Source organism: Drosophila navojoa, chromosome X (genome assembly GCF_054131105.1).
Source record: "Drosophila navojoa isolate 15081-1374.11 chromosome X, UAZ_NAV_1.0, whole genome shotgun sequence".
NCBI lineage: Eukaryota > Metazoa > Arthropoda > Insecta > Diptera > Drosophilidae > Drosophila > Drosophila navojoa.
In genome coordinates, this window is record NC_142895.1 from 1,349,594 (window position 1) to 1,377,500 (window position 27,907).

At 43.2% G+C, this 27,907-nt stretch overlaps 2 protein-coding genes across 4 annotated transcripts in view; one reads left to right on the forward strand and one right to left on the reverse strand.

Moving 5' to 3' along the window:
- Window positions 1-27,907, forward strand: part of kek5 (leucine-rich repeat, immunoglobulin-like domain-containing kekkon 5 protein) — a 209,477-nt gene that overhangs the window by 165,750 nt on the left and 15,820 nt on the right. Inside the window, exons 1-2 of one of the 3 annotated variants that reach the window (XM_089263159.1) lie at window positions 3,437-3,745; window positions 4,333-4,674. The gene's annotated coding sequence lies outside the window, so the exon portion shown is untranslated. Of the gene's footprint in view, window positions 1-3,436; window positions 3,746-4,332; window positions 4,675-15,864; window positions 15,891-27,907 lie in introns of those variants that run through there. The other 2 variants (XM_089263157.1, XM_089263158.1) reach the window with 2 other exon arrangements.
- On the reverse strand, window positions 5,372-10,016 carry LOC149090508 (uncharacterized). The gene is made up of 2 exons (XM_089264835.1): window positions 9,264-10,016; window positions 5,372-5,704 (listed from the first exon to the last, which is right to left on the reverse strand). The coding sequence occupies exon 1, from the start codon at window positions 9,888-9,890 to the stop codon at window positions 9,279-9,281; it is 612 nt and encodes a 203-aa protein (XP_089120961.1). The 5' UTR covers window positions 9,891-10,016; the 3' UTR covers window positions 5,372-5,704; window positions 9,264-9,278.

Sequence of the window (27,907 nt, forward strand, 5' to 3'; positions counted from 1 at the left end):
TTTTGTAGTCGTTTCGTTTCTGCACGCCAGATGGCGCTTTACGCTGAAAGAGCCCATCAAGTGTTTTAATTAGCCAGACAAACCGTATACCCTGTCGCCCTCCACCCCCCCCCCCCCCTCCCCTTCCGTGCCCCGTAAAAGGCCTGTCCGTTATTTATGCCTTATTTATGCACAGACATTGCGGGCGGTCTAACGGTACCCTAACTCTCCGAGAGACCCCAGAGCCCCGATCCCTGATCCCAGGTCCCTTTAATAGAGTTTCGCCTGTTGGTGGCGTGTCTGGTCGGCTGTTAATATGCAACATTGTTTAACTGATTGCAATTGGCCCACAAGCAGCCCCCGCCGCACTAGCCACAGCCCGACAGTGCCCTTTCCCCCGGCTGGGGAGCAACCCCTAAACGCATGTGTGTCGACAATCTTTGGCTAATTTCATATGCAACACCCTCCGCTCCGCCTCGCCTCGCCTCGCCTCGCCTGGCTATTCCAATCATGTCAATCCCCATTCACTTAGGTGTTGCCAACAGCTGCAAATCCAACCCGTACACCCCTTTACCTCGAGGGAGCCCTCACTCACTCTCACCTTCTCTCTCTCGCTGTGTCCCCTTTTGCTGCCTGCATTTGACCCGAGCTATTGCACAAATTATGAACTGGCAATTGGCCGGGCTTAGCCCCAAAATTGTTCTGCTGATAGTTCCTCCCGTGCTCGGCTTGAAGCCCACTCAATTATATTTATGGACTGTGTTAGCTAAAGCCAGCCAACTGCCTATTAAAGTAATGTCTATATGAAATGGGATTCGCCTGAATAGGTAATAGAGATGGCATTATATATATATAGAGAGAGAGAGTGCATAATTATAGGTGTGGAATAGTATAAGAATGACGCACTCCATGATTAACCGAGCCTGAACTACGAACTAATTGACAAGTTCTCTGCAGTTCGCTTCGCGCTTCCCAACTAAACATTCTGAAAGCAGTTCTCTTATTCCATAACACTCCGTATCTTGAATAATTGCCTTCATTTGGAGGCAACTCTACAGCATTCCCAATTGAGTTTCTTGGAGTAAAAAACTTTTCATTTGCTAGTCATGCTACGTCATTCGTTGTCATTCGCTTAATTTGTTATTCATTTAGGAAACTTTTAACTTTTTGTGGCTAATCAACTGTTTCTATCCGGGTAAAACTACCTCTAATGACACGCACACATATGGGGCTACAGCTACCTACCCCAAGCTCCCCCCCTCCACATTGGAATTTATTTTAATTTTTGCTCGAGCAACTCTTTTATTTGCATTGCTTTAATTTGTATTTGTTTTGCACATTAAAAATTACTGCTAAGGGCTTTGCACCATGAGGGTTGCCGGCAGGCAGCCAGGTAAGGGTGGGGGGCTCGGGTAGATGCTGGGAAATGCATTTTGTTACCTATGCAAATGCCTGCAGCTCCTCGACGTCGACGTTGACAATGAAAATGCGCGATGGACCGTCGAGTCAGAGGCGCAGCTAACGAAGGGGCTTGCCTGGGTCGGATCTAGGGGCTGGTAGGTGTGTGTAAACTTTAGCTTGCCAACAAAACTCACAGCCAGAAAGATGCAGTCGGAGTGATATAACAAAAAGAAAAAAAAAAAAGTCCTGCAGTTGAAGCTTCAAGTGGGGTTGTATAAAGGTGAGGGCAGGTGGTAGGGGTAGGTGGTGCCGGAGGGTAGCTGCTACTTGCAACTGTGAAAATTTGCATAAGCAATTACGAAAGCGTTGCCAAGAAACAGCAGAGACAGAGACAGTGGGAGCGGGGGGAGGCGGGTGAGTGAAGTGCTAGGGATGACAGAGGGATGGACGGATGGGCGGATGGGGGCTTTTTGACTAAAAAGTAAGCGAGTCAACAATGTCGCCAACGTTGGGTTTTAGCTGCAGTCTAGTCTACCCCAATGCGGTCTGCTGCTGGCTTAAGCTAGGGGTTTGGTTAGGTCTAGGGGTAGTGCTTAGGTTTCTGGGGTTTGTGGGGCTGTAACTCGACTTCGTTGACAAGCGCCTGGTTTTAGGGCTCACAAATTTGCATCAAGCCCAGCAACAGCAACAGCAACAGCAACAACAACTTTGTTGCACCTGGGCAGAAGTCAGGTGGCATTAGGGACGGTAGCAAAAAGCTTGCAATTGTTAACCTCAGACAGAAAATGCAATTATTGGGAGCATTACGTAGATATGTGAGTGAGGAACTGGAAAAGGCTTGAACAAGAAATACAAATTTGCAGCTAAATCTTAAAGTTTATTAAAATATAAAAAATAATATAGCTACATACATACATATAGTATATATTGATGTAGATATATTTAATGACAGCATTACGTAACGTAAGAGAGGAAAGAACGGCAGCAGCGGCAGGACTCGACGTTAATTTCGAACGTTCGTACATGCGATATTCCTTACAATCGTTAAGTGGAAATCTTGAATGTCAAATCTTAACTACCATCCGTTTCGATTTCTAATGGTTCGCATTTAACTGTTGTTGTTGTTGCCGCTGCTGGTCTGTCGCTCATTTACGACGAAAGCAACGGAAAGAACCGCAAATAGCTAAAAAAAAAAGTCATTGAAGAGCAGCAGCAGCGGGAGAGAGAGGGAGGGAGAGACGCAGACCGTTGCAGTGGGGAGTTTAGTTTTATGGCCACAGAGCGAACATTGACCACAGCGCAAGAGTCGTGTTGTTATACCCAGCAGCCCGTAGCACACGCCCCACACACAAAGGGTATATACACTGGCCAGCAAATGTGCGACAACAACAAAAATAACAGAATGAGCCTATGTGCACATATGCATATATAACATGCATCTATATAACAGCAACACACACACGCACACTCTCTCTATTTTACGCAGCATCTATTAGTCTGGCATACCCATTGAAATCACTTTAGCTCGCCGTTGTTATTCGCATATGGGGTGGGTTAGGGGCATTGCTATATGCCTGCCAGGCAGCTGCTGACATTGCATATGAGCAAAGAGGAAGGAAGAATGAGAGAGTCACAATGGTGGAGTGGGAGAGCGGCGGCTGAGAGGCAAAGAGGCAGAGCTGTAGCAGCTGCTGCTCTTGTTGCCAAAAAGGGGGTGGACATAGCATAGCCCCTATGCGCGCCTTTCTGCCCATGTCTATGCAGCGCATAGGCAGCTGCAATATGTTTGCTATTGTATTGCACTAACACACGCACACGCATACGCACACGCACACATACTTACGGTATAGAGTGGTCATTGTTGTTGCGGTTCACACTCATGCATGTGCGCTGGGTAATCAACATTGCTCGCTCGCTCTCGCCTTTGGTCCAACTGTAAAACGCACACACACACACACACGCACACACTTAGTTGAAGAGAGAACGCAGCGAATTCGATAGTTGCATTTGCTTTGCACGTTTAATTGGCTGCGTCTGCCAATCAACACGAATCGTTGACGCGCTCGCCTCGGCTCTATGCTGCGTTTGTTGATGGTGTTGTTGGTGTTGGTGTTTGTGTTGTTGTTGTTGTTATTCCTTTGGCCGATGCAGTCAGCTGCTGTGCTATGCGCCCGCTCGCCCACATTCTGAGTCGATTAGGCGCCTAATGAGCGCGCGCTCTAACACAGTCGCACTCGAGCGCAATTGCCGAGCCATCATCATCGTCGTCATCTTCATCATCATCAACAAGTTTGAAGCGGCGCCGCAACAAGTTCTGTTGCAAAATTAACCAAGTGAACCGACCGTGCAATACGCTGCTCAAAGTGTAATTAATAATTAAATAAAACGAATTGAAAAACTTTATATTGAATTATGTTAAATTGCGAGCATACATGTATGTATGTATATGTGAATATTCATGTGTGTTTGTGTGTGCTACACAGGCTAGCAATATGCCTCGCGTGCTCTCTTCGCCCCTGTGAAGTGTGTTGATTTCTTTTTTCGCCGCAAATCTTGTTACGCTTTGCTGCCAATTCAATTTTCGCCTCTGTTTACCATTTATGCATGTAAAACGAAAGCGAGCAAAAGGCAATGAAAATAAGAAAAACGTTTAAATGAATTTTTGCTAGCAAATTTATGCAAATTTCCACTATATTCAGTAGAATTTAATAACGAAAAAAAAACTGTTGTATGTATGAATAAAAATTGCAATCATGCTGCCAATATCAGCTGCCATAAGCGAATTGCTAATTAAAACATGCACAATAAACACAATTTTCAACAAGTGACCGACTCGCCGCGCTCCCAGTGCAATTTCACGTCAATTTTATTATATATTCAATTTATGCATATACATATATACATACATATATACATACATATATATTTATATTAATTTCGCACGCTTTTCAGATCGCCATCAGCAGCAACGTCAACGTCCACATCAACGTCTGCGTCAGCGCCAGCGCCAGCGTCAATGCTGTTGTCGCCAGCTAACGGTCACAGTGTAAAGTGAACGAACAACAACAATAAGAGCGCCCTCTGCTCGCCAGCAGCAGCAACAACAACAACAAATCAAAATAAACTTCGACCCTGCGGACATTTTAAAGCACCCGCTCGCACCTCGCCGTGCCGCTCATCAAGTTCTTTTCAATTTTGATTCGCAGCAGTGCGCATCGAACGTCAGCGTCAACGTCAACGTCAACGTCAGCGTCAGCGTCAGCGAGGAGCTGGCTGCACCAGCAGAAACAGCTGGTAAGTTTTGAACAATGTTTCTCGAACGCCTGCTCCTGCTCCTGCTCCTGCTCCCACTTGCCCCTGCTTGAGCAAACTTGTTCTATGCACAACTTTTACATAAAACAGTTATCTGTGTACAGTCTGACATAGGTACTACATACATACATATATATACATATATATGTTAGTGTGTGCGTCGATTTATATTTTAGCAACACTTTACTATTTTTAATTGCGCGCAAAAAACTTTACCGTTTGCCGACCCAAAAGCAAAAAAGGGGAAAAACTTGCAAATTTTCTTCTTCACAGTTTTTGTCTTGCTGTCCGCAAGGTCGAGCTTATGCGCTTGGACAAGCCGCTCGCATTGCTCCATGTGAAGCTGTTATACTGTTATACTGGCATATCAGCTGTTAAGCTGGTGAATATACCGTTATACTATGTATCATATATATTTTATAGGCTATATCTTTTATGAATATTCTGTTTTTTCAGTTAATGCACACAATTGCGGGGTATTTGTAAGTCTATCATTTCATTGATTTCTCATCAATTTTCATTCAATTTTCTCGCCCTTTTTGCTGTGTCATTTGCTATGCGCGCTCCTCAAAGTTCTTCAATCACTTTTCATTCAAATTGAAAATATCAGCCAATTGACCGTCTTTTCCCATGCCACTGTCACAGCCCCCCACTCCGCCGCCCCTACTGAGCATGCCACGCCCACTTCCTTTTGTTGAACGCTGTTGGCGCTGCGGGCATAAAAAGATTTTCCCAATTTATTTTATTGCTGGTGTTGCTGTTCGCATTTAGCTTTAAATTAATTCATGCCCTCGAGTATCTTTTATAGATGCTGCTGTCTGTCCCCGTCCTCCCGCTCCGTTACGGCCTTCGGTCTTGCCTGGCTTCGCTGGCCGCCTCCCATCCCATCATCTCCATCATCATCAATCGCTACATCCATCAATCCATGATGTTGTTACTGCTCCCCAGCCCCGGGGGAGGTGAAGTTCGGAAATTCCTTTGATGTTGATTGTTGTTGGTCATTTGTGGATGGCTGCAAAAGGCAAAAGCAGTTGAGGCTTAATTAAATCGAGAAAAGCTGCATAAATATTAGCAAAAATATTTCATGATTGACATCAATCGGGCTGCCACTGAGCGGCACTTTGAAAGCAATTAACTTGGCTATTATTAGACATTTGTTGATGAATCCCGCTAGAAAAGTTTATTTACCTTGCGAATTTAGTCAACAATCAATCATGACTGACGGGAGAGTAAGATATACATACAATGTGCCCTACAATATAAGCTTCAGTCTGATGTTAGGTTCTGTCTGTTCTCCAAGTAGTTCCAATACTAGTTAAACTTCACGTCTTAATTAGTTCCACATTGGTTCCGTTATGTGCATATGAACTAAGTGCCCGTTCCCGTTCTAGTTCCAGCACCATTCCAGTTACGCTTTCTAGTTTTCGTTCCGATTCCATTTGTTCCAGCTTGGGTTCCCACTGCAATTTCAGCCAGTTATGCAACAGCTCCCCAACCAGCTTCAGTTCTAGCTCCTATTTCATGTTTCGCTCCAGTTCCATTTGTTCCAGCTTCAATTCTCACTGCTATTTCAGCTCTAACTCCATTTATAGCTACAACGTAGATCCCGGTTATGCAACAACTTCTGCACCAGGTTCAGTTCTAGTTCCTATTTCATGTTCCATTCCGATTCCATTTGCTCCAGCTTGGATTCCCACTGCTATTTGAGCTCTAACTCCATTTATAGCTGCCACGTAGCTCCAGTTCTGCAACAGCTCCTCAATCAGGCTCAGTTCTAGTTCCTATTTCCTGTTCCATTCCAGTTCCATTTGTTTCAGCTTCAATTCTCACTGCAATTCCAGATACAATTCCATTTATAGCTGCAACGTAATTCCCGTTATGCAAAAACTCCTGCACCAGGCTCAGTTCTAGTTCCCATTTCATGTTCCATTCCATTTGTAACATCGAAATAGTGTTGTTTTTTCTCATCATTTGATTTCTTTTCCAATTCGCTTTCGATTTTGATTTCGCTTTCATTTTGACTGTTGCCCATGCACAGGTCCGTTTCCGTTTCTGGTTCCGGTTCCGGTTCCGGTTCCGCTTCTCGGCAATCGCCTCACATGACCTTGAGTCTCGAATCTGTTTGCCTGTTGCCATTCGAATTGCTCCCGTACTCTGGCCAGACATTCAAATGTTCGTTGACCCCTCTGCAGCTTACCTTGACCACGCCCCCTCCACCCCTCCACCCCTCATCTACTCTTCTGTTGGCCACTGGCTTGCTGGCAAAAAGTTGTCCAAGGTCAAAGTCCAAATTGCGCTCATTTTCCAACAACAACAAAAACACATTTCGAATCGCCCCCAAAAGGACTTTGATTGTTGTTGTTGTTGTTGTTGCTGCTGCTGGTCGACTGCGTGGCATGCATTTCAAATATGTTTATTACAAAATGCTTGCCCCTTTACACACACACACACACACACACACACACAGCAGTGCCCTGTAGGACCTTTTTTAACTAGGGTTTTGGCTCTAGCTAAAAAAAAAAAAAAAAATTGTTGGCATTTTATTAGTAAATTTATTTTGCAATCACACACACCAACCTACACACACTCACACACACACACACACATCTACATACATGTTGCCCAGCTCAACTCTTGTTATACTACAGCCCAACCCCCTAACGCCGCCGCCTCCGCCCCTGGCTGTGCCTCTGCTTGGAAAAACTATTTCCGGCATTAAATTGTCTCTCGACTCTCGCTCACGTTATTAACCAATAACCTATGCTCCTCTCGCTCTCTCGCTCCCTCTCTCTGTCTCTCTCGCTCTTCCTATCTCTGTCTCAGTCTGTCACACATAGCACCAATGGCTTTACTCATGCTCTTTTCTGTTTTTCGGGCCATTTAAATGCTTTTTTGCATTCACACACACACACACACACACACACACACACACACACACACACACACACACACACACACACACACACACACACACACACACACACACACACACATACTCAAATATGTACATGGCTTAGTTGCATTTAGTTAGGGTATGCACACAGATACATGTGTGTGTGTCTGTCTGTGTGTGTGTGTGTATATCATCAATTGAGTGCTCTGATTTGTGTAGCTGATTTCATTTGGAATTGGAATTGAAATTGAAATGGAAATTCGAACAGTTTTTCGTGGAAAATTTAGTTGTTGCGCCTTTTCATCAGCTTCGATTACGCAGCGAACATGCCGTTGCTCCATATCCGCTAAAAGTTCCGTGTGAGCAAAGCAATATAGTATGCGGGGAGACGACACGCACTTCCCCTCTCTCTCTCTGCCTATCTCTCTCTCTATCTTTCTCTCACTTACACTCCAAGATGCGATATTAAAGCATTCTTAAGATATTTCAACATTTAATTACAGGGTACCTTTTCATCAAAGTCGAGTTGTGTCAGATATTATTAGACTTCATTCATTACAGGGTATCCCACAGTCGCAACAGCGTAAACTTAACGTCAGTTATATATTTGCTGCAGCTCAGCGCTCCCATTCTCAATAAATGTACACAAAACTTAGCTTAACACTAACTGCATAACAATTTACAGGGTATCTAATAGTAGATTTACTTGAATTTCAATAGAAAATTTAAGTTCATTTATGAAACCGCTTGAAAAACTTGCCCCATTTCATTATACGAGCTATAGAGTTATATTTCTGCACTCCATATGAGTCAAATTACAGGGTATTACGCTAGTCCAGGCTTGAAAACTTTCCACTGTAATCGTTATTCGATTTTGGTTTTCGTAATCTGCGAGCCGAAATCTTAAACTTGGAGCAACCTTTTTTATATTTTGATAAAATGCGATTGGCTAAATGCATAATTTATGTCCAGGGTATTTACTAGTGTGTGTGTGTGTGTGTGTGTGTGTGTGCGAGTGTGTATTGGTGTATTGGTAATATCGTGATATTGTAATTGACCATTTTTATGGCCCGGCTATGTCAGATAATTGCTTTTGGCTTAGCGGACGGCGTTCGCCCGTTGTTCATTTGGTTCATTTGGTTGCCACGCACGTGCCGTGGGCATTGTTCATGGGATTTACAAAAGAAATAATGTTCTAGGGTTTACACTACCCACACTCGCACACACACACACGCCCTCAGACACCCTCGCACGCACACATGCACAGACGTTTCCCGCTGCAGTCACGACTTTTACATCGTTTCGCTTTTAAAATTCATTTCTAGTACAGTTGCTTTAAAAAGAACTTGGTTATCGATAACAATTTTAGGAAACGATAACAGAGACAGAACAACATAAAACTAAACCTTATGCATAGCTACATAAATACATTTAGACTTTTTCATTCATCAGTATATCATATGGGTTTATCGTAGATTCGATAGATAAATATCGATTTGATTGCCCTGATCACCGATAAAGTTTGGGCTACTGCTAAGAATCGTTGTAGATGTGCCTTTTATAAATTGATCGAATGTAACTCTCAATGTCACTCATGTACTTGAGCTCCTATCGATACTTATCGATAGCAGTTATCGTTTTCGATAAATGCACAAGAAACATCGCCTCCTTCAGTTACATACTTACTTATGCATTAGCCGTCGTTATCGACATTGATGTTACGATTGTTATCGTTATCGTTATCGCTCTTTTTGGCACTGTGCTCGCGTCTCCATTGCTCCAGGATGCGTTTCTTCTGATTGAACCAATGCCGCGGACGCAACGCATTCGCCTCGTTCGCTCCATCCTCGGCCTGCCCTTGCTGTCTCTTTCGCTCTCGCTTGCATTCGCCCTCCTGCTCTGATCCCGCACGCTCTTTGGATCTCTTCGACTTCTTCGACTTGTGTGATTTGTGCTTGTGCTTGTGCTTGTGTTTGTGCTTGTGTCGATGCCTCGGCTCGCTTGGCTCCTCTTCTTCCTCTTCCTCTTCTTCTTCCGTCTCGTTTAGCACAGGCATGCTGGGCAGTTGCTGTCGTTGGCGCTGTTGCAGCCACTGCTGCTCGTCTTGGGCCTCCGCTGCGGCCACATCGATGTCCATTTTCTTGGCCTTTTTGTGCAGCTTCTGCGTCTCCGAATGTTCGCCCTTCCGCTTGCTCACATCGTGCTTGGATCTTGACACTTTGCCAGCTGCAACAGTTGCTGCTGTTGCTGTTGCTGTTGCAGCTGCCGTCGCTTCCCGCCTGTGACTCGATTTGTGTCGCTCCATTTGCCAGGGCACGTGTGGACGGCTTTGATACTCTTCGAGCACTGTTCGACTCGTGGCTCAGTCGCGATTCAAGCTCGAGCTGGGGCTCGACTCGGCGACGACGATCTGCCCAGCTGCAGCTCGGCTCGCAGGCTGATTCAGCATGGCCACGCCTACTGCCTTTTTTTCTGATTCGCTAATCGAATTACATTTGCGTTCGGAGTCCTCTACAGCTCCCCATCCCCAATTCTAATGCGCTGCAAAGCCAAACAAAACAAAGCAAAGCCGAAACGAGACTCGAACCGATATAGCAATATTTTCTTGATTCGTAGGCGATATACCTTATGGCCAACGAGACCGAAGAGCTAGAGCTAGAGGTAAGTCTTATCTGGGGCTGATATACCCTTAGGGCTATTCCCTGGAAAGGTTAGCTTAGCTAGCTTTTAGAATTTGTTCGCCAGAGATGGCTTGAGTGCTCGCAGGCACAGATAGGCAAGCTCTTCCAGTTACAGGGTATCTGTGCGTCGGTTACTTGCTTGGCTTTAGTCTATCTACGCTCTTGCCAAGCAGACTCTAAATTATTTATTTGTTTAAACTTGATTCCAATGAAGAAATAATGAATGTTTATACATAGACAATGCCTCTCTCCTCGCTCTTCCTCTCTCTCTCCTCTCTCTTCCTCGCTCTCGCTCTCTTACTCCCTGCTAGCCAACAGGTGTGAAGAGGGCTTTTCACTTAAACTTATTAAATTCGAGCGAAACAAATCGGAATTAGACGGAGCGTTGGGCCAAGAGACGAAACTGAAATTTGACAGCGAACAGGAACAAAGAGGGAAAGAAACAAGAGAATGCGGGGAGAGTCGCATCGCGACTCTCAAGTCTCTCCTGACTAACAATAAAAACAGGCAAACGCATTGAAATCCAACTGGGAATGTCAGCATTTCGGATTGCTCTGGCCGTTGGCTTTACGTGCTGGGCCCGAGCGAGACGCCAGGGGAACGCAATGGCACGTGAAACAGCAGAGCAGCTTATGAATAGCTAAAGCGAATAATCAGCAGAAAGCTAAATTAAATTATTCAAATTAAAAATGAAGCTAACTGGAAGGGCAAGCAAGAAGTGAAACAACATGGAAATGGAACACTGTAAGAGACTTGAAGAGTAGTTGAGACTACTTCAATATATGTGTATATACGAATTAGACAGGCCACCTTAAGTCTAACACATGATACAAATGAATGGGGAATGTTATGGAAATGGAACAGCTTAAAAAATGATTCTACTTTTGAATTTATTTGTGCTAGGCTGAAACATTTTAGGAACATTAATTTGGTCAAATGAAAGTATAGCCAGCAGAGGAACAAGTGGAATTGAAACACTGTTCTTGCCATAAAATGTGCAATAAAACGTATTTTAGGCGCATTTCGGTAATAGAGCGGCCAATGTAGGCTCTCCTCAGTGTTGCCTAGGGTATACAAAATTGTTATTGTGCGTGTGTGTGTGTGTGTGTGTGTGTGTTTGTGCCCGTTCCCTTGGGGTAACAGCTGAGGACGGGAATGTGAGGCCCGTTGAGTGGCGGAGCTTTGGAAATGTCACAACTGATTCAAAGGCGGGGACTGAGGGATTGGAGGCCAGCGAGACGCTGGCAACACGATTAGTTGTGTGGCAGTTGTTGGCAGCTCATTGCCCCCTGGGAACACGGCAATGGAACGAACGGCAGCCACAACAAAAAGCAGGCCAACAACAAAAAAAAAACCAAAGCCCCAAAAAAGTACAACAGAGAAAAAGACAATTTGGCGAATTGGAATACTTTGGTTTAGTTTTCTGACGAAAGGCGGAGGGCGTGCCGAGCGAGGGGTGAGGGGCAGTGCCATGTTAATCGTATAGTGACCATATCTGAAATGTCGGTAAATGCCATCTGACAACTGTCAACGGGGGAGAACAGCTTAAAGCTTAAGGCCCCGGGCCTAAAGCTGTTTGCCCGGGCGCGCCTCTCTACGCGCTTCTCATGACAGGCAGCTTGTAAACAAAATTTATCACTGACAATGTTTTTTCTCATTTTCCCTTATTTCGACATTTTTTTTTTTTTTTTTTTTGCAAAATAAATAAGAAAACGACAGCAGCTGCTTTCAAGTGGATTAAAGAACAGAATCAGCAGCAGGAGCCGCAGCAGCAGCAGGAGCAGAGGCCAGAGTTGAGGCAGGGGAATGCGTGGAATGGGGGAGGTAGAGGCAACGCCAGCTGTTCGACGGCAGGTAGCTGCTCTTAACTAATTAGCAAAGCTTTTTATTTATTTCGCTGTATTAGCAAATGCTTCATTTGCCTGCAGCCGTTGGGCCACGAATCATTTTCTCGAATCGAAGAACTCACTCGGAAATAATTCAATTGATCAAAATAAGACTTCAACTGACAATAGAGCTGAGCGGGAAAGAGCGAGAAGGCGAATTATGTTGAATGCAGTGCACAGAGAGTGTTCGCGGCACTTGGAACATTATGGAAATGGAACATCATGAGAATCTTGATTGAAATATAGTCTTTGCATGATGAATATACATATATTTTAGTGTTAGCTATCTGAGGGAATAAAGTTTATTTAAACTCGGGCTGTAGCACATACATACATACACATAAATAAAGATATATGTATATGTGTGTGTATGTGTATAGATATACATATCTCTGATTGCTGAAGGAATTTGTTTGTTTGGCCGAGAGCCTCTGCGAATCGAATTCATGTTGATTCGACAACGACAAACAAAATGCATTGCATCAAAATTTTGAAATATGAATAAACACACACACACACAAGCACACGCACGCTCGATGAGAGAGAGAGAGAGGGAGAGAATATATAGAAGCACACATTTACACCTGTTCCCTCAACTGTATGACAGCACTTAGCTGTATTGAATCTCGCATTACTTTGAATCGCTGTTACCGTTATCGACTGATGCTGGCGAGGTTACCAGGTGTACAGGTGAAGCCTGTAAGCGTACAGGTGTGCGTCTTTCCCTTTCCCAAGTTGCCAACGAAAGACTTTCCGAGATGCGTAAACTTTGATGGATTTCCACCGCATAGAGTCTTGGAGTAAATGAAGATCTACAAATAGACCTAGAAAGAAGAGATAAGAGAGAGTGTGTGCTGCAAGAACTAGTCATCTAAAACTCTCAACTGAAGAATACTTCATGCAACAGTGTTGTAAAACACTAAAAAGCCATTGGCCCTTGGCCAGGTGAACAATTTATGCTTAACGCTTGACAGATACAAATTTGTTGCTCATGTTTACCAGGCGTATACAAATACATGTGTATATTTATGTTGATTTAGCCATATATAGGTATATACCCTGTAATCGAGAGGGCGCCCACGCACACATAATAAAACCTCAGGCGGAACAAACAAACAAAGCTTTGGGCATAATTTTAGACCAGACCGAAGACACTATATATAGACATGCATATGTATATGTGTGTGTGTGTGTGTGTGTGTCTGTGTGTGTGTGTGTGACTGCCATTAGTTACGATATATCAATTTTCTCTATGTTTATTTCGCCTCGTATCGACTGCAATCGTTTCTACGTTTCCTCCCTGTCTCTCCCCCCTCTCTATGCACACAGCCCCTGAGCTAACTATGAGCTACCCCATAAGACTTCGACCTAAGAGCCACGCCCCCATTTGTAACGCCCTTTCTATAGGGCATTACTCGCGCGTATTTACGAATATGAGTTTACAAAAAAAAGAAGAAGAAGAATAATAACAAATAACTAGATATTGTATATGCATATTGTATAAGTGAGTAACTTGATTGCGCGACTAGCAGTTACCCTATGCCATCTCGTTCTTATAGAACAAATGATAGATTCAGATCAGATTGAATAGAATGCATAGATCTCTGGATCTCTCGCTCTTGCTTCTTTTCTCTCACGTTCTCTGCTTTACTTCGCCAACTACCTGAATGTGTCTTGACTTTTTACAGGGTATATATGCATATAGAGAGCTGTTGTAGCAACATGACCTGGCAGGGCAACATATATATATAGATACCTGACAATTCGCTTTAACTGCGACTTGGATGTCGAGGCAACCGTATGCCCAGCCCTCTCCTCCGGCTGGGGGCTATCTGGGCAGGCATTGGTGGGTGGCTTGGGGTGGGTTTTGGGGCTCTGTTGCTTCCTTGCTGTTCAACTATTGACAGCGAAAAAGCAATTGCTCGAGCTGCATTGCATTTTGCGTGCAATTCGATATGCCAGCTCAACTTTTGCTTCTATTCCTTGTTGTTGTTGTTGCTGGTGTTGTTGTTGTAGCTCGTTATTTGCTTTATCTGCCATTCGTGTTTGTCATTGTCCATTTCGCCTTGGCGATAGTGGCATTAAATTTCTTGTTGGATTTTAGTTTCGCATTCGGATTTCTGTTTCGATAGCACGTTCCGTTCGTTTTTCCGTTTCACATTTCCAGCTTCCCATTTCCGTCTACATTTTCACTACTCGAATCTATCGATAATGAATATCGCATAGCTCTCAAGCGAAATGAAGCATTGTATTTGTTTAGTTTTGTGGGAAAGACGATTTTATAAGTTATCGATAAGACATCCCTCTGTTATCGATAGCATGTGTGTCTTTGTGGGTCTGCCCTTAATGTCAGCCTAAGCCCCCCAACTGTAAAGCCCCCTCTGTAAATTGCTTAAGTGTGGGGAGCATCCAAATTGCCAATCGATAACCGCGCACGATTATTGTCGCCGATATGCACATCAATTGATCGAATTATCATAATTGATGACTGCAAATGATATGCATTATCTACGGCAGAGCTGCGCCTAATCCACGCCCCAAAACTGGGCGGCACTAGCCTTGACAAACGGCACAAGGAAATGCCTACACAGCCAAACAAAAGGAAAGTCCTCACCATCCCCTCCCCTCCCCACCCAGCGCCCCCTTGCCATGAGGAAGTTAAATAATGTGCAGAGCGTTAAATCGAAAATAAACTTTGACAAAGCAAAGCAAAGCAAAACAAAAATAAAATAAAGAATTACAGAAAATAATTTTTCAAATCAGTTCGAGTGCAAAAAAATACTCCCAGAGCCGCGGCTCTTTGAATGCAAAACAATGGCGGGCAAACCAACGGTAAATACAAAATGCTGAGAACAAAACCCAAAAACAAAAACCCGAACAAAACGAAAAAAGTTTTCAGCTCACACAAAATGGAGGCCGCAAAGGCAGTGGCGCAGTTAACATATCGTGGGAGAGAGAGACAGAGAGAGAGAGAGAGGGAGACGAAGGTAGTGAGAGGGGAGGCAGAAAAGTTGCACGTCATATAAATCTAAGCGAGCTTAGAGTAAAAAAGATTTATTGTTTGATTCGGCTGAAAGTGCGCGAATTTTGTGTCGATTTTATGAATTTTATTTCGCTTTGGTTTCTTCTTCTTCTTATTTTTCGAAAACCATAAAACATTCAAAATACCCAAAGCGAAAGCCGTGTAACAAATTTGCGTGTGATTTCGCTGAGGATTGAGTCTGTATACCCTGCAAGCAATCTGCGGCAATGAGGGGTAGATATATGAGCAAATGCAAATCATAATATCAAAAATATCAAAATCAAAATTGTTTGGTTTAAAATGGATTTTCATTGCTGAATATTTGTTTAATATTAATCAAGATTTATTAAACCTAGGGTATCCATTAGTTGTTCATGCTCACTCATTATTTTTTTATGATTATAAAACCAACATCAATTTACCCATGAGAATCTGCTTGATACCCATAGTAAACTTCTGCCATACTCTCGCACCTCGCATCTCCCTCTTCATCTTGCCTCTCGCTCGCTCCTCGCGTATTTTACAATTGTGCATAAGTTGTGCGTGGGCATTTCTCATGATCTCTGCACCTCCTTATAGTGTGTGTGTGCGTGTGAGTGTGCAAGTGTTGGCTCGCACCCGCACACACCTGTTGTCTCGCTCACACTCGTTTACTCACTCCCCGCTCTTTTGCGCTCTCTTTATTTGCAGATTAACATGTTGCTCGAGCCGAACGGGTAAGTTGACCACACTTAACACCATGCGCTAGAAGGGGACGGGGTAAGTTACCGTTGGTCAGCCATTGTTAATGCTGCGCTCTGCTGCTGTTGCTGTTGCTGCCCCTGTTATTGTTATTGTTGTTGTTGATTTTGATTTCACTGTTACTGTTACTGTTGCTGTTGCTGTTGCTGTTGCTGTTGCTGGTGTGCACATTGAATGGCTCAAACAGCTCGTTAATCGAGCATTTAGTATTATGTTTAAGTCCGCCATTGTATTGCCATTGTTGCCCGTTGCGAGAGCGAGAGGGCACTATACAATGAATTACACTTAAAAGTGCCCTCAAGACTGACCAAAAGCCCTTTTCCTTTTCCTTGTCCTTTTCCTCCCGCCCCCTCTCACGCGTCGAACAATTGAAATTGATTGTTTGAGTAATAAAATGTATAGATTGCCGGATTTTTCAAGTTTATTTCAAGATTATACAACGTAGTATATATGTATGTATTTATATGATAATTGATTACACTGAAAACGCCCTGTGCAGCACTTTAAGCGGAAAACTCTCAAGTGCTTAACTTTTGTGTAGAACAAAAGTCGCCTGAGAGCAACTCGGAAAAGGTTAAGAAGCCATATCATGAGCAGAGGACGGGGGAAGAGTGTGCCATTGAGCTATTGTTAGCAAGATAAGGCGAGTGAGTTGAAAATTCGCTTAGACTCTGTTAGATTACGTTGAAGTCTTATCATAGCTCGGAAACTATCATATTAAATGGTCCATCAGCTAGACGAAAAATTAAATTACTGAACTTACGATGATAGATCGATAATATATGGCGAAAATTTAAGCATTAAATATTGATTTGCAATGCGAAAACTCGCCAAGCCTGTGCCACGTTGTCTTGCTGCTGTCTTTTACCTTTTCGCATTTTCCGGAGTGTTTTCAAATGTTTTTCTCTTTCTTGTGTAAAGCACACTTCCCAAGCACTCGACTAGGGCTGGGGCACTCTAGACGAGTTCAGTGTTGGCTCGTTAAAGGCCTCTCTCCACTTTATTTTCTCAGCATTTCTTTCCATTTCACACATCATCTTGTGGCATTCTAAGCATTCTGGCAAAGTGCATTTTCTTCAATAGAAAAATGAAAAAAAAAAATTAAAAATGAAAGAACATTTTCAAAATGGTTCTTTTGCAGTATTTCGCTCTCTCTTCTTCGCTCTGTGTGCTGTAAAATTAAAGTGTGAAGCTATTAAGATGTCCGTCCGTCCGCCTGCCTGCCTTTCGGTCAACTCTCGACACTTGCAAGTCTCAGAGGCATTTGTTGCATTTGAAAATTTACAAAATGTGCTTAAAATACTTGAGTTGTGATTCTTTGGAAATCAAGAAAAATAAGCAAAATATCAGAGTGAGAAGTGAAATGAAGGCTAAAGAAGAGGCTGAGAAGTAAGCGGTGACTCCCCAAAGTATGCCCAAATAGATGTAATTCCCATACAAATTGAGATATATTTAATATATGGCTATGACTTGAAGAAGCTCTTGAATGTTTTTCAGTTTTCTATATAGACTTGGGCATGGATCTCATTGCTTGTTGTCTATAGTAAAATATACAGCTACTTTGATCTGATAATAGTATATAGAGATCACATACAAGTTTGTTACATAATCAGTGTCTCAGTCACTGTAGCCGAGTGGAGCAGAGAAATGCGTACTCGAATCAAAACTAAAAGCTAACTAACAGCAAAAGTATGCGTACACACACACACTCACACATACTTAAACACACTCATATTCACACTCACAGCTGCAGTCTGCTGGCTGCGGGCATTCCTAATGAGCTAGTCAAGCCAGGCGCTACCGCCCCCTTTCGGGCAGGCCCCCGCCTAGTTTTGTGAGGCTACGCCACTGGCTGGGTGCTACAGTTTGGCTCTTCAAGCTACTTTGCATGCAAATTGCACTCGATTTGCATACTTCTAGCATGCACTGTATTTGACATATATGTATATACATACATACATCTATATATATGTATATATATATGTATATATATAAGAGTGCTTGTGTGTGTGTGGAGCACATTATGTGCAGTCATGAGGCTGCATTTCTGCATAAGAATTGTTCCTCTCTCTCTCTCTCTCCTTCTCTCTCTCTCTCTCTCTCTCTCTCTCTCTGCCCGCCCACTCCATTAGCCTAAGCCTCTCATCAATTCTAGGCTCACTCCTAATATAAATCAAATGTAATCAAATCAAATCAAATCAAACATATCAAAGGATTTTCTTTCATTTCTATTGATATTTATGCATAAGAAATTGCAACATGCTGCCCGCCCACTCTTGGCCGCCGCCCGCTGGACGCCCTGTATATTTGTTCTACGTATTGCATAACTTATTGTTATGTAAATAGTTTCGAGCGCAAATATCCATACACTTGACGCAAACAGGAAGACTTTTGATGACAAAGCAAAGCCAATATGCGCGACATACGAAAATATCATTGCAGTTGTCTTCGCTCGTTTCGCTCAGTGTACAGCCTACGGGCCGCCATTCATGTGATATACATACATACATATATCTAGTTTCTATTGCCAAGCTGTGGCCTCCGCCTCCGCCCCTGTCTCTGTCTCTGTCTCTGAAAGCTGAACTGTAAATCGAATTTGAACTGTTTTTCCTTCTGTTTGCTAAGCAAACAATGATGAAAAATTGTCGTAGGACTCGCCCCAAGGGTTTCAAGATTTCTAAGAACTTGCAACAATTTGTTGACTGGACAAATAGTTGCATTAGCTCCATGCATATTCAAGCTCTAATCGGGCTTTAATAGTGAGCTGAAGTCGAGGCTCGAGGAAATTAAAGAAATTCAAATATTATACAACACTGTTTCGTTTCTTAAGTGCTTGACAATGTTTTCCTTTACAACGTTGCCCAACACTCTGTCAACTGGTTTACCAATACAGTTAATATAAGTTCATTTGTAAAGATTTTGCACTGTTATACAACACTGACAGTTCGCAGAACTCTTTTTCTCCAAGAATAATTATTCTACTCTATTCCTAGCCAAGCATTACAGCACAGTTATAGTGAGAAACTACTGTGCCATCTCTCTTTGGCCACTTAAGTGGACAGACAGATTACCTCTCGACAGTTGCACAACACTGGCGTTCGCCCGCCACACATATGCCTTCAACCAATGTCATTTGACACTTCAGCAGCCATTCGGGCAGCTGATTGAATTGCCTTCTGGGCCCGTTAACATTTTCGACAATCTGCGACGACCTGGGCTACTGGCTAACCCCTAAGCCCTGACCCCTAACGAACCCGCAATGGACGTCCTCTTAACTCTCGACCCGCTCATTTTAGGGGCACGTGCAGTCGACAGGTTGGCAGGTGGGCGGGTAGGCAGGTGAGCAGCTGGGCAGGTGCCTGAATCTCATGCATATTAAACGAGATGCGTGTAAACAATGCCTAAGCATTGTTGCTAGACGCACGACCACGCCCCCCTTGGACACCCATCCGCCCACTTGAGTTGAGTGTCGAGAACAGATTGAGAGTTCCAGTTGCAGATACAGATACAGATACAGATACAGATACAGATACAGATACAGATACAGATACAGATACAGATACAGATACAGATACAGATACAGATACAGATACAGATAATACAGATACAGATACAGATACAGATACAGATACAGATACAGATACAGATACAGATACAGATACAGATACAGATACAGATACAGATACAGATACAGATACAGATACAGATACAGATACAGATACAGATACAGATACAGATACAGATACAGATACAGATACAGATACAGATACAGATACAGATACAGATACAGATACAGATACAGATACAGATACAGATACAGATACAGATACAGATACAGATACAGATACAGATACAGATACAGATACAGATACAGATACAGATACAGATACAGATACGATACAGATACAGATACAGATACAGATACAGATACAGATACAGATACAGATACAGATACAGATACAGATACAGATACAGATACAGATACAGATACAGATACAGATACAGATACAGATACAGATACAGATACAGATACAGATACAGATACAGATACAGATACAGATACAGATACAGATACAGATACAGATACAGATACAGATACAGATACAGATACAGATACAGATACAGATACAGATACAGATACAGATACAGATACAGATACGATACAGCATACAGATTACAGATAACAGATACAGATACAGATACAGATACAGATACAGATACAGATACAGATACAGATACAGATGCCATTTACAGGGTATTCCACGCAGTTCTCGACTCATTGCTGTCGTTGTCATTGCTCATTTTGTCATCACTCATCGCTCATCGCTCTTTGGTCGTCGGGTCATTGGTCATCGGGTCGTGGGTCGTGGGTCGGGGGTCGGGGGTCGGGGGTCGCTGGCTCGTTGTGGCTCGAAGCGTGGCCAACTAATTGCATCGCTTGTCGGCGTCAATCTGTGACCCACAACTCGAGTTGCATCCACTTGACGCATTGAATTTATGCCGCTGCTGCTGCCACATGCCACATGCCACATGCCACACGCCACATGGCACTTGCCACATGCCAAGGATATATTTGTCGCTTCAGTGTGCCATTGAGTGCTTTGTGGCGCATGGCAGCGATGGGCTGACAGTCAAATTCATACGCCGTGGGTATCCAGTCGAAAGGGAGCCACTCGAAGACTTTAAGCCGGATTCACAAGGCTAAACTGGAAAGAATTTCAGCACGCGTGACACGAGTCACAGCCACGAGTCGGCTCATTTCTTAGCGGAGAAATTCGAGAGCACATTTTTAGAGCCTAGCTGAAGTATAGATTAAACAGAGTTAGTTTTGCACAACTCGTGACACGACTCACGCTGTCATCTCCAATTTTCAGCATCTGTTATAGCCTACGACAGTGAAGCCTAGTCACATATAATGGCTACCTCTGCTGTGCTCTGTCTTACTGCTTCTCTCTCCCTCTCTCTCTCTCTCTCTCTCTCTCTCACTGTCTCTGTCTCTGTCTCTCCAGCTCCCTTGACCCTTGGGGGACAGCAGGGCAAGCAAACTCATATATTTTCCTGCTCGTCGAGCCTGCTGCTTCGTTGTCAAAGGAGTTTGAGCACTTCAAGAAGAATGACAAACAACGGCAGCGGCACAGCGCAAGGGGAGAAAGAGAGAGAGAGAGCGGCAGAGAGAGAGAGAGAGAGAGCGGCTGATAGAGAGGAGAGAGAAAGTGAAGTGCAGTCACATTGTTGCTCTGGGCTCCGGGCCACGATGTTTGCCAAATGAACTTTTCCAACTGCCTCTCCAACTGTTGCCCAACTGCATCCTGCTCTATGCAGGCGCCCATGGGCGGCAGGGGCGTGCCAGGCAGGCCTACGCCCTCCTCGGTTAGCTGCTTGGGCAACATACAAAAAGTTTGCCGCAGTTAGTGCCTGCCACATTTGTTATATGCAACTTTTTCGCCTCTCTGTTTTTTTTTTTTCATTTTTCATTTTTCGTTTTCTGGATGCGCTTCTCATTTTGTTTGCCATTCGCCTGGCGTAGTAGAGACCTCCAGTTTTATACTCTCCGAGATGGACAGCACAGGGGTTTGTATATGGATAGTATATGGATAGAGAAGGAGCTAGGTACTGGGGAAAGGGTTCAGCTCGATAAGGGTGAGATAAGATAAGGCAGTCTCTAGGTCTCTAGGAAGATTACAGGAAGTAACGGTGGGTAGACGTCTTCCTTTCTATAGAAATATAGATTGATCTAGAGACAACTTCAAGGAAAAGGAGTCTTATGGAGTATATCTGTGGAAGAAATCGTCAGGTAGAGTTAAAGATTAAATGGCTCTATAGAGGGGTTCCTTGGCTAATTGTTCTTTTAGTTACAACTCTCTGTCTCTCCCTCCCCCTCTCTCTCTCTCCAATTCTCTCACTCTCACTCTCTCCCTTTCTCTCACTCTGTCTCTTTCTCTTACTCTCTCTATCTCTTCTTCTCTTCACTCTTAGTTTCTTCGTGAGTTCCCTTTGCTTGTTAGAGTATTCCAAATTGGACTTGTATTTTCTTTGGCTCTACTTCTCTGAAGCAGCAAGTCTCTCTACCCTTACCCCCTCCCTCCCTCCACCTCACCCCTGCCCCTTTGAGCTCCCCCCCCCCCCCCCCCCCCCCCCCCCCCCCCCTCTCGTTTGTTAAGTTTTGCTGGCAAACGTTTGCTTTTGCTTTTCATACTTCAACTTCTTCTGCGACTTTTCCTGCTGCTGCTGCTGCTTGGTCTTGGCCAACTGTTAATGCATATGCACATAAATTTACGGCCAACTCTTTGAGCCCAAATACCAGGCGCAATTGTCAAGTACTTCAAGCATTTGGCACAGCACAATTCCTAGTAAATTATAGAGTTACCCAGAACTCACTTACCCCAACCTCCTGCTCCCCTCCTCCCCTCTTCTCTTTATTTCAATTGTGCGCGAATTTCTATGAATTGCATTGTCAGACAAACTATGCCCCAGACGGGCTATACATGGGGCAGACATAGTATTTCAGGCTGTTGAGAAAGTTTCTACCTAACTTGCTATTATTCGCCGTTATCTGTGATGGTGTGTGCTGAGGGAACTCTGAACTATGCCAGGAGAGATGATATACGATATGCTTGTTATCGGTAATGAGGGAATATAGAGCTAAGATGGGGTATAGAATTGATGCCTCTTATGTGCACCTGCTATCCCATAATGATTTCTGTCTAATGCATGGATTACTCAGCTCTGTCTAGCCCACACGTTTAATTACTTAAAAAGCAATAAATATGCCCGTAATCAATAGTCCAGCAGATACTTCAGATTTCCTTGAAGGAGGTGAGGAGTTGAAGAGAGCTGAGGAAACAGGCTCAGCCTCAGCCTCACAGTCTCTTAATCTCTATCAGCTATCATCTATGTGGCTATCCATCATAATGTATCTAAATGTATGGGCCCCATCTCTCTCCCTCTCCCTCTCTCTCTCTCTCTTTCATTGTCTCTGTTTGTTGTGTTTAGCCAGAGGCCCGACGGGAAGGGGACACAAAACACATCGACAGCCCAAGACAAGCAGAAAAAAAACAAACAATTTCTTGTCGCTGACATTGTCCAGACAACAGTTTCTAATCAAAGCAAGTGAGCCCATGATAGCCGAGCATGCGCGACTGCCAGATACCCTGCATGTCGTGTAATATTATATTGCAATCTATTTGAAGGAAAAGGCTAGGACAACCATCAAGAAATCTATATATAATCATAATCAAATCTCAGTCTGGGAATATATATCAATATATAAATGCCTCTTTGAGGTATTTTCTATAGCAACCCATATACCCTGTTTACCGCATTTTCACTGAGTAACAAACTTATCAAAAAATGACAAAAATGCTAAAAATAAAAAAAGAGAACTTCGTAAAAAAAAAAAAAAAGAGAAAATGTTCCCCATCCAGCAGTCAAATGGGCGTCACAACGGCAATTTCTGACGCAATCAAAGTTAGCGAGCATCAAAAATAAATTAACAGAATGAGACAAAGGCGGAGATGAAGGCGATGAAGATGGAGATGGAGATGGAGATAAAGGAGAGATAAAGCCGAGGAGAGACGCAACAGGATGCTCGCCTGTAGCCAGCCGCCCCTTGGTGTTCATGCTAACAGCACTCGAGGGCGTTTCATGTACAGTTAGAGCGCGCTGGCCTGCCAGCTCGTCCGCTAAGCATCTGCCTGCAGGGTATTCAAATTCTGTACGTTACGTCTAGCATATTACAGGGTATTCCATTGTACAGCAACATTTCAAATTGCCGTAGTGCTCACAGGGTATTCTGGTGTGCAATTTACAGGGTATTCGACACTGTACAACTAATTAACGGCATCTGGCCGAACCCTTACCGGCTACGCCCCTAGTTCGAGCAAAGACAAATAGCCTATTTAGTTAACTTTCAGTGCTTGCGGCTTGCCTAATTGCTCTCCCAGGACTGGGGAGCTACAAATGGACTCGGATTTCTTGAAGAGTCCTTGGAGAGGGCATCGAGGCTCAACTTTCGGCCACAATGTTGTGGCTTTGGACATAGTTTGGGCCGAGCAACAAGCAGTTGGGCACTGAACTGAACTGAATTTGTAGTGCGCATTGCTCCATCTCTCTCTCTCTCTTTGTCTCTCTCTCTCTCTCTCTCTGTTGGTCAATGGTCTGTGAGCGATGTCTGCGGCTCTGTCTCGCCTGGCCGTCATTTTATTTAAGTTCATTTTAATGAAATTATTTTGATGAAACGTTTAACGTGCGACTCTTGGCTCGCTGCCAAAACCCCTTTCGCTCTGCCTCTACCTCTCTCTCTCTCTCTGTCACTCTCTCTCTCTGTCACTCTCTCTCTCTTAGTCTCCTTCTCAGCTCTGCCTGCATCGTTTCTTTCCATTGCGTAAATCTCCATTTATGCTTTGCTGCTTGCCATTTTGCATTTGCCAGTCCCATTGCTGCAGAGCTTTTATGCCCTGTTCGAGCAAGTGGCCCAAGCGGGCATATTAGCTCTTCTAACTCTTTATGGATGGGCTGTAAACCTATATCTTTCTCTCTGTGCACTTTTCTCTAGAGAAACTCGTATGTATTTCATTGCCCTAACCGCTTAGAGTATGAGTTATTTGGCATGAGTAAAGGCCTAGGCTTATAAGGTAATACGACAGTGGGTTCTACGACCACTGGACCAGGCGTGGCTTAGCTATGGAAGGATACGTGTTGGTATATATAGAGATCTATGGTTAGCAAAGTCTTAGAGCTCGATAGAAGTAAGGAGATGGGGATTTACTATATCTTTCACAACTTCATCTGCTCAGTTGGAGGCGTGGCAGGGCGTGAGAAGACCTGTCTGCTTCACTGAACGTGCATTGGGCAGTCGTCAATCGCCTCGCAGCGTCTCGAGTTGGTCTCTTTTTCACTTTTTTGGCCAAAATCTCGAGACAATAATTTTGAATGGCATCAAGTTTTAGTTCCATTTCATATAGTTCCACCTATATACATACACACATATAGATAAATATATGTATATATGTAGGTATAACTATGTGACTCCCCCCTTTTCGTTGCTCTTGCTTCTGGCGTTTGTGGAACAAAAGTAAATTGCAATGTTTGCTAAGCACTTCTTTTTTACAGCTGCTTGGGGAGGCCTTTATAACTAGCACACAGACACACATAGACAAGCACACACACATACACACAAATGATGCAGAGCGAGGTGGCGCCCTGCACAGCCATTTGTCGCGTCTGAATGGCGCTTCGCTTCGCTTTTTTGTTTTTGTTTTTTTCTCTTGTCTTCAAAACGAGCTGAGCTGAACAATCTGTGAAAATCCATTCGGAAAAGTGTAAAACTCCGGCTCAGTGCATTGTCTTCGCACTTTGCTTTTGCTCAATCAAACTGTACTTTAATCCACAGTTAGGCATTTACTCGCCAAGTGCTCGAAATCTGGGCTAAAGTGAAAAGTTTTGCCAATAGCTTGGGGCATTACAGCTATATCGCTCAATTGGTCAGTCAGTCAATCAGCTAATGACTGACATAAGTCAGTGTCAATCAGGCAATGCGTGAGTTGGTATAGCAATTAGCCATTCAATCAGTCAGTCCCGTTTCAATCAATCAATCAAATATGTTTGATTTCTACTGTCATTTACCCTGTCAATCAAGCAATCATGATTGATTTACCCTATGCAACGATTTGTAATGCAATTAGCAGTCGATCAATCAATCGATTACATCAATCAATCATTAGATGTGTGAATCAATCATGCTATGAGCCTTGTAATCAATCAACTTGACAATGTATCTGAATGACACTTATTCACTCAATCAATACGCTTTGTGGATCAATCAATGTACTTTGTAGATCAATCAATCCATATACTTTGTAGATCAATCAATCAGTCAATCAATCAATATACTTTGTATATCAATCAATCAATATAGTTTATAGATCAATCAATCAATATACTTTGTAGATCAATCAATCAATCAATATACTTTGTAGATCAATCAATCAATCAATCAATATACTTTGTGGATCAATCAGTCAATCAATCAATATACTTTGTAGATCAATCAATCAATCAATATACTTTGTAGATCAATCAATCAATCAATCAATATACTTTGTGGATCAATCAGTCAATCAATCAATATACTTTGTAGATCAATCAATCAATCAATCAATCAGATATATGTACCGGCATATCTTTGTGTTTACTTATAGAACTTTTATTCTCACTTCCTCCTGCTTCTCCTCTTTCCTCTCTCTCTCTCTCCCTCTCTCTCTCCCTCTCTCTCTTCTTATCTTGACTAAATGCTTCGCTGCTCGACTGCTTGGCTTAGTCGTTCTTAGACAACACCGACCATTTCAAAGAGCCCGCCCACATGACACGCCCCCCGCCCCTCCTCCCATTTGGCATGGCGTTAAATGCAGTCTTAATTTGAGATAGTACAAAAGACTTTTAAGAGCCGCAGACGTGGAAAATAGCAATTGAATTGCTTATTGGCGCCAGGCGAGCTAAGAGGCGAGCACAAAGCGAAACAGCCTAAGCAGATGTACCTAGCCAGACATTAATATATATATGTATATATGTAACTCCCATTGTGTAGCTCTCACTTTTAGTTTGTGAAGCATTCATTCAGTGGGGAATGCGATTGCAACTGTTATTTGGAGAGCTAAAGGAATGCAACTCCCATAGACAAAAAGCCAAAGAAGAAGAAGAACAGGAAGAGGAAGAGGAAGGGGTAGAGAAACAGGTACAAAAGCAGAAAGTTGAGAAAACTGTAAATGAATTGAATATGACTTGAATAGGAGTTTAGTGCGAGTTTTGGGCAGAGTTTATGATGGGCGAAATGGAAGAGTTAGGATGGAGGAGTGCTAATCGTTTAAGAATGACAGCGCAAAGCAAAAGTGACAAATGAGGGAATACGAGATGGAAATTCAAATTATATAAAAGAATATCTCCATTGGCCCAAATTCTCAGCGTCAAGCCGAACAGAGCGAAAAATGTTAATGGGAAATTCTCTTGCAATCAGATATTAATATCAATTTGTAGTCTAGCAAATGCCACGCTCTCTCTCTATCTCCCTCTCTCTCGCTTAGTAATGAAAAAGAAATGCATTTTCTTATACTTTATTTGGCGGAAATTAAGAGATTGCAAAAGATAAAAGGCGAAGCAGCTGACCCATTAATTTATATATATATAAATGTGTGTGTGTGTGTGTGTGTGTGTGTTAGGCAACATTGCGAAGGCTCGAGCCGAATGCATATTGCATTAGCTGTTCTCGGCTGCCTCGAATCTGGCGCTACCTTAGCCCAATTTATTGCGAGTGTCAGGGAAACCAAAATGAAAATGAAAATGAAAATGAAAATGAGACTGAAAATGAAATAAATTGAAAATGTAGACAACAATTTGTTACAATTTGCTAGCGAGCGCAGAAATTGTGCAAGACGGATGAATGGAGCTAACGTCGACTTACGGCATATACTAGCTACAATCCCCTCCTCCCTCCCCTCCTCCCCCTGGAGCCACAGTTTTGTCTGCAAGCGAATGCAGCTGTCAAATGTCTAAGCAAAGTGCAGGAGCAAAATATAGAGACATGTTGACAGAGAGAGAGTGAGAAAGAGATAGAGATAGAGATAGAGATAGAGATAGAGATAGAGATAGAGATAGAGATAGAGATAGAGATAGAGATAGAGATAGAGATAGAGATAGAGATAGAGATAGAGATAGAGATAGAGATCGCGCTAGCGCTCGAGATCGCGATAGAGATAGAGATAGAGATAGAGATAGAGATAGAGAGAGAAATAACTAGAGAGAGATAGATATGTATACTCCTTCTACTGCTGCACTCGTTTGCTTTCCCTTTCCTTTGCCTTCACGTCCTTTCCTCCCCCTCACTCGCCACTCCCTGCTCATTTGATTAAGAAGCCTCTCGAATGTGATTAACATGTCGCATGCAGAAGGTGTAAAAACAAACAACATGCGGCAGCAGCGAAATTTATGAAATTCTCTC